This window comes from Sciurus vulgaris, assembly GCF_902686455.1.
Source record: "Sciurus vulgaris genome assembly, chromosome: 2".
Classification (NCBI taxonomy): Eukaryota; Metazoa; Chordata; class Mammalia; order Rodentia; family Sciuridae; genus Sciurus; species Sciurus vulgaris.
The window spans coordinates 89381986-89395010 of NC_136462.1; the positions used below are offsets into that span (position 1 = coordinate 89381986).

At 38.0% G+C, this 13025-nt stretch overlaps 1 protein-coding gene across 2 annotated transcripts in view; it reads right to left on the reverse strand.

The window, feature by feature from the left end:
• Positions 1-13025, reverse strand: part of GPR176 (G protein-coupled receptor 176) — a 134396-nt gene that overhangs the window by 5849 nt on the left and 115522 nt on the right. For both annotated transcript variants that reach the window (XM_079125958.1, XM_079125959.1), the window contains exon 2: positions 360-612. In XM_079125958.1, coding sequence (XP_078982084.1) covers positions 360-612 — 253 coding nt within the window. The remainder of the gene's footprint in view (positions 1-359; positions 613-13025) is intronic.

Below are 13025 nucleotides of genomic sequence, written 5' to 3' on the forward strand. Positions count from 1 at the left end.
TGTTTTCATCCTGCATCAAAGATCCCTAATTGCAACATTATCAATCAGATGAGCAATTTAATTCAAATTGCAGTGCAAATACTAACTCCACCCAAGGCGAAGTGGCACCATGATCTAGAGTTGTGCTCTAGCATCCTCACCATATAACCCCACCCCATGTCTTTTTGTGAGGCTCTTATTTTCCATGGCTGCTGCAAATCAATCCACCCTTTATGAGGTTACATTTTGGATATTCATTCTCTTTCTGTTGACCACAGCAGACTAAAAAGCAGCATATGGAACAGTGACTATTCATCATTTGTTTCATGATGCTCAGTTTTCAATACACTTTTTAAATAAAGGCTGAAGTCCCGGCTTACCTGTCCAAAGCAATGGCAGGGAAGCTGAGGATAGTCACCGAGCAGAACACTTTGTGCAAAAACTTGACGACCTTGCAGAAGAGCATGGTGTAGATCCACCAGCAACAGTGAGGACTGGTGCTGAGAACGATGTCAAAGGGCACACAGACCAGGCTGGCACAGATCCCGGAGCAGGCCAGGTTTTTAATGAACCTGTTGGTGACAGATTTGAACACGGTTGTGCGGCAAGTTGACCATAACACCATGAAGTTTCCTGGCCAGATATGCAAAAATAAAAATAAAATGAAAACAAATTAAGAATTTAAATAAAGAGAAAAAAAAAACAAGAAAAGGAAAGAAAGAAAATACAAGTTAAAAAGAATTTTTAAAACACATTTGAGATTTGATTTCAAAGGATTTCATTTAAATGCTCACATATTATATTGTCAATTTACGTGAAATTAGATTGCACACACATAAAGACTAGGTGAAATTTTAGTGACAAGTTTTGTTGTTTAATTTTAGGCAAAATGGTATTATAATGATGATGATTTAGTATCAGTGGCATATAAACAATTAGCTGGGTGTTACTTAGTCTCAGGTAGTCTATTGTTACCATGTTTGCCAATGACTTTCAACGTGCCAAACTGCAATACAAATACACTGCAGGTCATGCATGTAATTTAAAAATTTCTCATAGATACATTTTTATAAAGTAAAAAGAAGCAAGTGAAATTTTAATTCTCATTCTACATATAATCATTACTAATGATCTATTTTCCATTCTTGTTTTTGTACTGTTTTCAAAATCCTGTGTGCATTTTATTTTATACCAACAATACATCTCAATTTGAACTAGTCACATATGCTGAATGGCCACATGCAGTTAGTGGTTACCATACTAAACAGTGAATTCTAGACCTTTCAGCTCTAGTGACACAATCAGCCCTCTCTCTGAGCATTCTCCTCTATGGCTTCCAGAGACCTACTATCTCCTTGCTTTCGTCCTATTTTCTCACCTCTGCCAACCCCTGACTGATCTAAGTCTTCTTTTACTAGGCCCTCCTCTATTCTTTCTACAGCCCCTCCCTAGGTATACCCTATTCCTGTGGTTTTCCATTAAAATGCTGATGACTCCCAAATTCATGTTCCAAAGAAGGCCCCTCTCCCAACTCCAGACTGCTATTTCCAACTAATCTTCTGATTCTGTAACCCCCTTCAATCTATTATGCCACCAACCTAGTATCTGCCTGCCTCATCTCATACCTTTTACCCCTGACTTTCTGGGCACCAGCTATTCTGCCCTTTGTCTGCTCTCAAAACTCATCAAGGCTTTTTCTGCCTCAGTGCCTTTGCCCAAGTTTTTTATACTGCCTAGCATGCACCTCATATGTCTGGATCCTTTCAATCCAGGTCTTAGTTTAAATGCTGCTCCCTACAATAGAATTCTCTAACCCTCTTTTTATTTTTATTTAAAATACTGCTCCTCCTTTCATTATATTCTAATATAGTACCCTATTTTATCCTTTGCAGTTCTTATAATTATTAACTTGTTTATTTGTTTTCTCTTCATTTCATGAGAACAAAAAACATGTCAATCTTGTTTGCTCTTACAACCCCAAACCTGGCTCAGTGTCTGGCAGAGTAGGCATCTGATAAATATTTGTTGAATAAATGAATTTGTAAAAATAAGTGGACAAACAGTAACCAAATGTCCCTGTAGAAGGACAACCCCTTTTGTAGTATGTGTGTCAGTCAGTAGGGAGTCAGAACGACTAGACCAGAACCACAACAGGCATGGGAATGGGAACCCAAGTTGTGAAAGCACCCCAGCATAACTGACCCAGGCCAAAAATTTCACAAATGCCACTTCCAGACACAGAGCCTACAGCTCACCCTGAATCTCCAAGGGCCCCAGTCTCCAGGTATGCAGTGTGGCCTATTCTACTTTTGCCTGGGGAGAGAGCAGGACCATAAGGTCAATCAGTCACGCCCCAAGGACACCACTACCTCCTGTGCCCATGCTCAGAGAATGACTTCTAATGAACTGAGCCGACAGCTGCACCATGCTTTGAAGGAGAGTGATGGTGCCAGGCAGGGGACAGTAGAGTTCAGGCCTGCAGACAAGGTCACGGCAAGGAGCGGCCTCATCGCCTCAGATGTAGACAGAACTTACTGTCAACTGTTTCTCTTCAAACACAATATCCTACAGCTACCCATTATCCCACAAGCAAAGTAGGGAAACCAGCCTCTGAATGTAGGTATGTAGGCCAGCTGCCTCTAGGAAAATCTCTACTAAACTTTATATTACTATGGTGACTATATATTAGTATAGTGAGATTAAATCAGCCATGTGTATATATACGCACTTTTATTCAGTTGATTTTACTAGTACCATCTGTCACCAAGGTGATAAAATGAATAACAATGATGTATTTGAAACTCCGTTGATTAAGGGTTTTTTTCTTTCCCCTGTCATTCCTCCACAAAAGCACAGATTAGGATCTGACTGAAGCATCTTTTCTCACTTCAGTTTTACGGACAAGACTTAAAATCGAGTAATTATCTATTAATAAAATAGTCCACTTGAAGAAATCTGTGGTGAAGGGAGTATGCATGCAGGTTCTTCAGCTTCCGCAATTGGGGGTATCTCCGGTACACTGTTTAAGTGAACTATTTCCTTGTTAAAGTCAAAACCCTTGGGGTTTTCTTTTTCTCTCGTAACTGTTAATAGGTTATGTTGAATAAAACATCTAAATAACAGAACAAGCAGGAAAATCCATTGCAAAGGACAGGTTGTGGGTCATGGGTCTCTTATCTTTTGAAATCTAACTGAAATTAATTTCCATCATTATCCTCATATTCCACTTTCCCATTTACCCCTTTCCTTCCCTATCGTGTCAGGCAAGCTACTTTTTTAAAAATCATACTTTAACGGTGCATCTATTATAATAATAATTGGAGGTCAAAATATTCTGGCTGTGGGATAGGATGTCTGATATACATCCTATCTTAGGAATCACACAGACAATATAATGAATATTCTATTAATATGTCCACACTTGTGAATGAGGAAATTTGTTTTCTCTCTCTTTTTTTTTTTTTTTTCTTCTTTTTAAAGAAAAGCAGACAGTCACGTGCAAGCACCACATTTGGTTGTGTCTGGAGTCTTGGAGGCATGACTACCCTATGTTCTCCTGCAAATGGACCTCGAGGGCTTGTTTGGAGGTTCCAGCAGGGGAGCACAGCTACTCATAAGCCCTTGACTAAAGAACAGTCCTCCTCTATGCGGGAAGGTCATCCTCTTCCACTAAGCCCTCATCTTCTGGAGAGATGCACATGGAGCAAGTTAGGAAGGGGACACCCTCCTAGTCCCCAGATCAGTCAAATCAACTCTGGCGATCAGGGCAGTGACAGGTCAAAGTCAGATAATCCTCACACCCAGAAAACCTGTTTTCAACGGAAAAGCCTGAGAGTGCTATCGTTACATTTAATCTCCATCTATGTAGACTCTAGACAGCACCTAGACCTAACCTCTTTTGTTATTAAGAATCTCACACTGGAGAGTGAATCTGGGCAGAGAGTCACTCAAGGTGCCAAAAAATGTGCAGAAAACCTAAAGAAGGATAACGACACAGTGTGTACCAAGAAAATAAGAAGCAGAAGTCATCAGGACAGTGAAGATACTTAGCAAAAAATTTAAGAGGGAAAAAATATAATACAGTTAGTTTAGTGATAAATTCTTAGTATAATTTTTGATAGCAGTATAAAAGTGAATTCTGTAGATAGTGATATGGGTGTGTTTATGGGAAGAAAGCTCAAAATTTTCAGGCTCTGGTTTGTTTTTAGAACCCTGCATGGGGTCCACAAGGGGCATTGCTGGCCAGTACCTGAGTGGTAACAATTTATGTCTGGGGCAGCTGGGCAAAGCATGTTTCCTCCCTGTTGCAGAATAAATCCCTGCTCCCTGATGTCAAAAAAAAAAAAAAAAAAGAATTAAAAAAAAAAATCTGACACTAAAGAACGCTATGTTCTTTCCATCTTCTAAACCACCATTCTCTTGCATTTAAAACTGACTCGTTTTGCTTTAAGAACCTGAATTGGATCAAAATACCAGGAGAGAAGTGCCCAAAACCAATTTCTGATTGGCCATACACATGACTGACTACAACTGACTGATAATGAAGAACTACCAAGTCAATTTTTTTTCCCAGCTAAATTTTGCCAAAATTTGGGCTGTAGCTGTCCATTTTAACTGGTCTATTGGTATTACATCTTTGAGAGCAAAAATCTTTGTGTGTTATAGACTAAAAAGAAAATGAAAGAAATATTTCAAAAGAGCCTTAGGAAATAGCGTGTCTTTGAAAATCCTCCTGGGAAAATAGGTACATTACCCTTTTTTAACTACTATCTTCCCCAGAGACTTAAAGCAGTAAAAAAAGATACATGGTCATGCTTCTATAGATACATAGCAGATCACCCAGAACATTCTGAAAACTAAAACTTGTGAAAAAAAGCAAACGCTCAGAGGAATCAATATTTTATTATAAAGAAAAGTCAAAAATAGCCTGTAAGTGATAATAGTACAAAACACTGGAAAATAAGAAAGAAAAGGAAACAGATTGTGCCAAGAAAGAGGTACAAGGGAACAAAGGTTAGAACTTCAAAGGAATTTTCACCCTCAGCAAGCTCCATGTGATGCAAGAGGAGCATTTAAGCAAGTTAAGTAATACTAACTCTGTAACAGGAGAAACACCAGACAACCACTTTGAGCCGAATGGATTTCTAAACGTCTTCTTGGCTTCTATGTTCAGTCACAAAGGTGGCCAAAAGCAGTGTCTAGGGTTAAAAGAACTATGTGACGGGGGAATAAGAAAATCCTTTTAATCAATCTGCCAAGTAACAGGAGTGATTCCAGCCTGTCTACATTTTCATGTTTTAAGCACCTTTCTTTACAGACGGTCCCTGCTTTTTTAACTGATCTGACAGTCTGTTTTAAGGAGTATACACTTAATGTAAATTGTTATGGTTGGATTAACATCTACCATCTTGTTAGTTGTCTCCTATTTGTCTCATCTGTTCTTTATTCCTATTTTCTTCTTTACCTTCCTGATTTTGAATTTTTTTCATAACTCCATCTTATCTGCATTATTACTTTTGTTCCTCTGTGTATAACACACCCTTTTATCTCACTATATTCAAGATTATCTCTTTATCTTTCATTTCTGGAAGTTTGAATATGATCTGTGTGTGTACATTCTGTCCAGGATATTATGATTTTCTTGAATTATGATTTACGTCTTTATTATTTTTGAAAAATTCCTGGCCAACCAATATCTCTTCAAGTGTTTCTTCTGCCCCTGTTTTTTCTCTCTTCTGATTACATGTGATATGCATGATATGTAGAACAATGCCTCTCACCAACAGTCATATCCATGTCTAACCCCTGGAAGCTGTGGATGAATATGTCAGGCTACATGACAGAGAGGACTTTAGATGCCTAATCAAGGATTTCAGCTGACTGTAAGATGGAGAAATTATCCTGGATTATCATAATTATTTTAAATTCTCTGTCTGATAGTTTCAATATCTGTGTCAGATAAGAGACTGGGGGAAGCTTTGTCTTTTGACAGAGTGTGTGTATATGTGTGTATGTGTGAGAAATAATTTTAGGTTAAAAGTCAGATATATGTGTACACACACACACACACACACACGTATATTTTTCTGTCCTGGGCTAGGGATCAAACCCAAACTTCATACATGCTAGATTGAACTATACCCCCCAATCCAAAAGCCAGATATCATCTTCAGGAAAGTAGAGACTGGTAAAAAATATTTACAATGCACATGGTCACACACACATGCAAACATACACACATACTCACACAGCACTACTTAGGTTAGAATCCAGACTCCAGAACCCTAGCCACATGTGGTAACTCTCATTTACTTGTCCTAGTAAATATACAGATGACTTCACATTAGGTGAGGAAAAGAACACCAATGATAATTTTTTAATGTGGGAGGAGCAGAGGGTAAAGGGAAAAAGAAGTACAGGACACTGAGAAATACAAATACCTCTTTATACTATGCCACAGAGCTATGGCTCTGTGACCATTCAGATCACTGGAAACTTTTAAAATGCAGATCCCAGACCTTGGTTCTGCTGACTCGGAAGCCTGGAGGGCCCAGGCATCTTTATTTTCATGTGCTCAGCAGGAACTTCTGACAGTCACTAGAGCGAACTAGCACACTCAGGGCAGCCTGCGCTGAGCATCTCACGTGGACCACACTCACTCATTTTCTCAGACATAAAGAGGATCTCCTTCTGATATTAAAGGCAAAGAATCACACACATCACAGTGAGCTCTAATTATGAGTCTTCACAGAGTCCCCAGGAAGTCATCTGGTCAAGGATGAATGTGAAGCTACTCAGTTCCATGTGGCCAGCAGTCAGACCGAGCGCCAGTCACAGAGGAGACTTTTCCCTCCGGAGGAGAAACACAAGAAGGATCACATCCTCTGACCAAATTTTTAATTATCAAGTCTCATTGATTCTTAGCAATCTCCCCCAGCTGATCACTCTCAATGGCCAAACAAAAGGAATGGAAAGATTTTAACTAGCTTTAATCCAGTTATTTCTATTTTTCAAAATGAGCTGATGCAGTTGTCACATAGTTTGTTTCAGAAAGAAGAAGGAAGACTGACAATATAGTTGTTTACTACAAGCTGCACAGGGAATGAGAAAGTAGGATGGAACAAAAAAGAATGCGACCTAAGAGTCTTCCTCTCCAGGCTGTCTTTTCCATCACAGTGTAAGGTGGACTGAACTGTGGTCATCAACTGCTCTAATATGTGGAGTTTAAAAAGAACTTCTCAGCACCACTTTTGTTTTAGGTTTCTTTTTGTGCTTCCCAAGTGAAATATCTTATTTTTTATGATTATTAAGCTAGCATGTAGTTAACTTTAATAGTTCAGGCAATAGATAAAAATCCAAAAGAAAAAGTGAGAATTATCCAGTAATGACAAACTATAAACTTTAAGTATTTATCCCTCCAGACTTCTTTTTATATATACAGATTTTTGTATGTGCCAGTGAGACCAAACGATGGACACTGCTTTATTCTTATTTTTATTTTTATTTTTTTGGTACTGGGGATTGAACCCAGAGGTGCTTTACCACTGAGCCACATCTCCAGCCCTTTTCACTTCTTTTTTTTTTTTTTTTCCAACAGGATCTTTCTAAATTGCTTAGGGCCTTGCTAAATTGCTGAGGCTGGCCTTGAAGTTGCGATCCTCCTGTTTCAGCCTCCAGAGCCAGATGCACAGTGCTTTTTAAACTAGATCTTTTCACCGTATCAACTATATTTATGTGTCAATAAATAAAAGCAGACCCATAGCACCACTGTAACAGTTACATAAAAGCAGTAGTGCTTTTATGGTCATATACTAATTACTTTGATCTACTGAATTATTGGTGGGTTTGTTTAAGCTGTTTCCAATATTCCATTATTATACAATGCAGAACTGAACTGAATATTTACTAAGGAGAAATTCCCAGTGGACATTTCTGTGTTCAATGTCTTGCATATGATTAAATATATATTACCAAATGACCCTCCACAAAGAGTATATGAAAAGTTGTTTTCCCTGTTTGCTTACTAAGTGTTCTCCAGTCTCACCAAAAGTTTAGCAGTTTTGCACACTTCTTGATTCTAGGATTTATAGTTTTCTTTGTGTCTAAAATTTCCATCCATTGCCTCTTTTAATTTTGCCCTACTTGTTTTCTCTTTATTCTCTTCTCTGATCTCTTAGAGACATTAGAAAGCTCATCCTACTAGTTATATTGCATTCGTGTTTCCCATCAGTTTATCCTTTTCTGCAAACTGGGTGATATTTCTCAGCTCTACAAACTATGAGTTCATAATTGAACATTAAAGACCCTTTGAGGAAAAACCATAAGGGAGAGCCAGCAGACCCCCAAAATAGCAAAATTAATATTTCTAGAACTAGATATAATAGAATAATCTGAAAGAAACCAGATATTTTAAAATTACTGAATTATAGAAAGAATAAAAACCATACTAAGATAACTGGACATAAAGAATAAAGAATGGGCAGTTCAAAGTAGATCGAATCCAATTCTTTTAAAAGTATGGTTTTAAAACCATACTTTTGATGAATTGATCAATGTAAAGGAAAGTAGAATGAGAGACACAGTAGGACTTACTGCCCTCGGGTTCCAAATGGAGCATTTGGGTCTGCCAAGGAAGAACCACCCAGGATTGCTTCATGGAGGTCCCTTAGGTGATGCTGTTCTAGCAGAAGCACAGCAGATTGTTTCATGGAGTTAGAAGGGGTGCCTGGGACCGTAACATTTGGACAGTTGTAGAAATCTCAGAGCTCTCTCCTCAGGCCTGTGAGACACACAACTTGTCTCCCTCTTCCTTTCTGACATATAGATTCAGTGACTTCACTAGAGCCTTTTATCCCCAACAGGGAGGGCCTGAACCACCACAGGGTCTGTTCATTCCATAGTACTTTCAGCCTTGACTTGAAGCATATGCTAGAGATCTCAGAACAAGGTTGCTATTTCTCCAGATGGAGTACTGCTACTAAAATCCATCAAGTTGCTATAAGACATTCAAAAAGACCCACAGAAATTTTGTAGCAACATACAAACACGATAGATCTTAATATAGAGGAGAGCAAATTAAAAACCACAAAGAGTTAAGAAAATTGAAAAAGAAATCAATGACTTTGCCATTGATTCATAAGAAAAAGCAAAAATCTCAAAGTAATGATGATTGCCTGATAGTACTTTAAATTCAATTAGCTAAACAGCTTGAAACCACCAAGAGATTATTTATATCATTATTTAAAATATTTTAATGCTATCTGGCCAAGGATGTGTTTCAAATAATAAAACAATGGTTATAATTATACTTATTTTTTAAAGGCAAATCTTTAAAAACATTAATCATACCCCAACCATCTTCCCAAAGGTAGCCACTAAGCTCCTTGCGTGTTTAAGTTCACAAGATAAGCAATTAAGAAATCTTATCAAGATGGAAAAAAGAAACACTATTCAATGTTTTTACCACCATCATGAGAAAGCTAAAGCATCCCCAAGGACATTGCTCCATTTTATGCAGGTATGATATGGATGTGGTTTCATTGTGAAACTAATTTTCAATAAGAATTATTTTTTTGTTTGTAAATAAGTACATAAACAGGGCTGGGGAGATATCCCAGTTGGTAGAGTGCTTGCCTTGCAAGCACAAGGCCCTGGGTTCCATCCCCAGCACCACAAAAAAAAAAAAAAAAAAAAAAAAAAGTACATAAACAAATGAATAAATAGTTTCAGAAAATGTAAAAGTGTGATATTAGTGAGTTAAATTCATTTTGAACAAGCGTAGAGTTTGAAGAAGATTAGAGGTATAAAAGTAACTTGATTGATTTCACCAAAAATATTAAGAAAAAAATAAAACCAAACTTCTCAACATCATGTAATACCTTTTATTAATATATGACCCCACATACTTACTACGCAGAGTTGCAGCATTACAAGGGAAAATAATGATCCTGAAAATCTGTCTTGGTCTTTTTGGGCACTATACTGGAATACCACAGACTGGGTAATTTATGAAGGAGAAATAATTTATAAAAACCAAACATTTATTTCTCAGTGCTAGAGTATAAAGTTCAAGATAAAAGTGCTGGTTGGTTCAGTTGTCTGGTGAGAGCTGATCCCTACTTCCAGGATGGCAGCTTGCTATGCATCTTCCACAGGAGAGGAACTCTGGGTCCTCACATACTGGAAAGTGGAAGGACGAGTGAACCAAATACTTAATCCTCTTTCCTAAGGGCCTAATATCATTCACAAGGGAGGATCCCTAGTTGTCTAATCATCTCTTAAAGGCCCCACTTCCTAATACCATCACATGAGTCATTAAGTTTTAACACCTGAATTTTGGAGAGGACACACTCAAACCATAGCAAAATCTGAGTCAATTTCATATTTTTCTTTGAACTCTTAAGTTCACACCCAAGTAAAGCTCTCAAAGGGTGCTCCCTTTCATAAGAAAGAGTGATGGGACCACACTGAACAAAGGGGAGGGTGAGGAAAGACAAGACAGAAATAAAGAACTCCTCAGTGTAGAGAAGGGTAGAGGGCTCAGAAAAGGGCACTGTTCAGCTGCATGTACCTGGGAGCAGAGGTGGCCCAACATTGAAAAACTGAGTTTCAAAATTCATACTTCCAAAGGAAAGCTTAAAGAGTTCCAAAATGAACTGTCTTATTCTGAATTTTAAAAAACATTTCTCTCTTTAACATATGCAGATAAATTTCGCAGCTACTCACAGAGCCAGCACTGGCCAGGTGGTAAGTAATTTATTTATTTATATATTTATTTTTTTTGTTCGTAGCAGAAGAATCACAGAATCATGGCCATCAACAAAAATATGAAGAAAAATCAGCCTGTAGCCAGAGGACTGTGCCTGGTGGTTTTCAGTACAATTTTCTCTTCTTCTCTGTCTAAAAATCTGGACCTTTTCCTCACTAATGAAGTGTCAATTTGCTGTAACTTGTGTTTAAACTATCTTGTATTTGCCCAACTCTGTTTAAGCCCATCACTATTATCATAAGAACATTATGTTATTTTAGCTACAATTAATTTGATTCCGAAGTCTTTCCTTAAATGATACAGGAAGCTCAAATTAAGTAGGAATTGAATTAACAGGAGATAGCTAGGTTGTAAGTTTATTAAAATTCATGGTGAATTTTAAATAACTGCTTTGAGTGAAAAGCATCTTATGAGATATGTATCTCTAATCTAACCTTGGATAGTTTCTCCTCAGAATATTAGTTCCCAATAAATAATTCAAAAAAAAAATATTAACAGGATTCATTTCTATAAAACATAAGAACATGTAAAGAGACTCCAAAAGCAGTGTTGTCTGCTCAGTTCCTACGAATCCATAAGAAATGTACAACAAAAGCACATGTTTTAGCCACAGCAGAATCAAAAAGGTAAGTAAGGCAAACTGTATGGTGTGATCAAGACAAAAAGATCCAAGTGACCATAGTCAAGCCAATCCCATCTCTAAAGCTCTCCCGTGGAAGTCACAAAGCCTGTGAAATCAGTCCCTCAAGATACAAAAGATGCACAAGGCAAGAAGAAAGACATAGTGGAGACTGAAGCTGATTACTCTTCTCCATTCTTCAATGGCCTAAATTCTTTCCATAAAAATCAATTAGAAAATTTTCATTGCTTTACAAAATACCTTCCTCTCTGATTTCTCATACTAAGACTTAACTTCCTGAAAGGCATATCATTCCGAGGTAGCAAGAACCTTGGGATCATTGGCCCCACCTACTGTGACAACATTGACAACCTCTAATAACCACAGGTTCCATTTCCCCCTCATTAAGTGCTGTGGCATGAATATGGTTTGTCCCCACAAGAAACCATGTTGAGGTAAGGATTGATCCCCCATGTAATAGTGTTGAGAGGTGCTGGGTCATTAAGGGGGATTAATGCTTTTCTTCTGGGAGAGTTCTTGCTCAGGAGACTGGATTGGTTTCTTTAGCTGTGTTGTTATGAAGTGAGGCTGGCCCCACTCCACTCTCTTGCACGCCTGCTTCTCTTCCAACACACCTACTTCCCCTTGCACTTCCTGCCGAGTTGAAGCCTTGCAAGTCCCTCACCAGAAACCAAGCTGATGCCCTTGAATCTCCAGCCCCTACACCTGTGAGTTAAATAAATCTTAAAGTAACAGAAAACCGACTAAGACACTAGGTGTATGGAGAAAGCTTCCAGAGATAAGAAATCTAACTTTCACCATCATTAAGAGAAATCCAAACAAGTCATGCTTGATTGAGTGGAGATGAAATAGCTCATTATCCTAAATATCTACTACACAGGTCATCTCACTGAGAGGTCCTTTCTGATGTTACTCCTGCAATCTCTGAAGGCAGGTCCATATTTCTGCACCATTCATATCACATTAGCCTAGCGAGGTTATTTCTTCCCTGACATATTGTAAGACTAAGATTATGAAGGCTGAAAAGAAATGTATCTGAAAATTCTGTCAACCCTCATTAGCATCATGCAGTTTTTTAATCTAGGATTTGCTTCATAAAGATGTAAATTAATTAATTAAAACTTGAAATTTAATATGACTTTATCAGAATTATTTTCTGTGTACTCAGTTTGGTAGGTACACCTATCGATGGCAACTGCCTTCAATCAACAAGCAGAATGTTTACTATCTCACCATTGCCAACGCAGTGTCAGAATAGCTTGAGAGACAAATTCAACAATGATACATCAAGCTATACTATAATTAGCATAGTGAATGTACATGGAATACTTATACACCCCATTCTCCTACACCCTCTGTTCTAGTAACTATAATTATGCAGTCTGAAAGGGAAATTATGCTGGAGATATTTGCAAGGACCTCAAGGGTAAGATAATTAAAGGACTAAGAAAGGAAAGTGAGCCCAATCATGTTTCAATCCACTGGGACCCAGCAAGGCTGATGTGTGCTAGAGGAATAAGATTTTGGAAATGGGCACGTCTTGCTCCTTACGTTCTAGCAATGACATTAATTAAAAGTTGAAAATTCCTTCCCTTTTTCTATGAGTTTGGGAAGGAGGCAGGAGGAACGGGAAAGGCT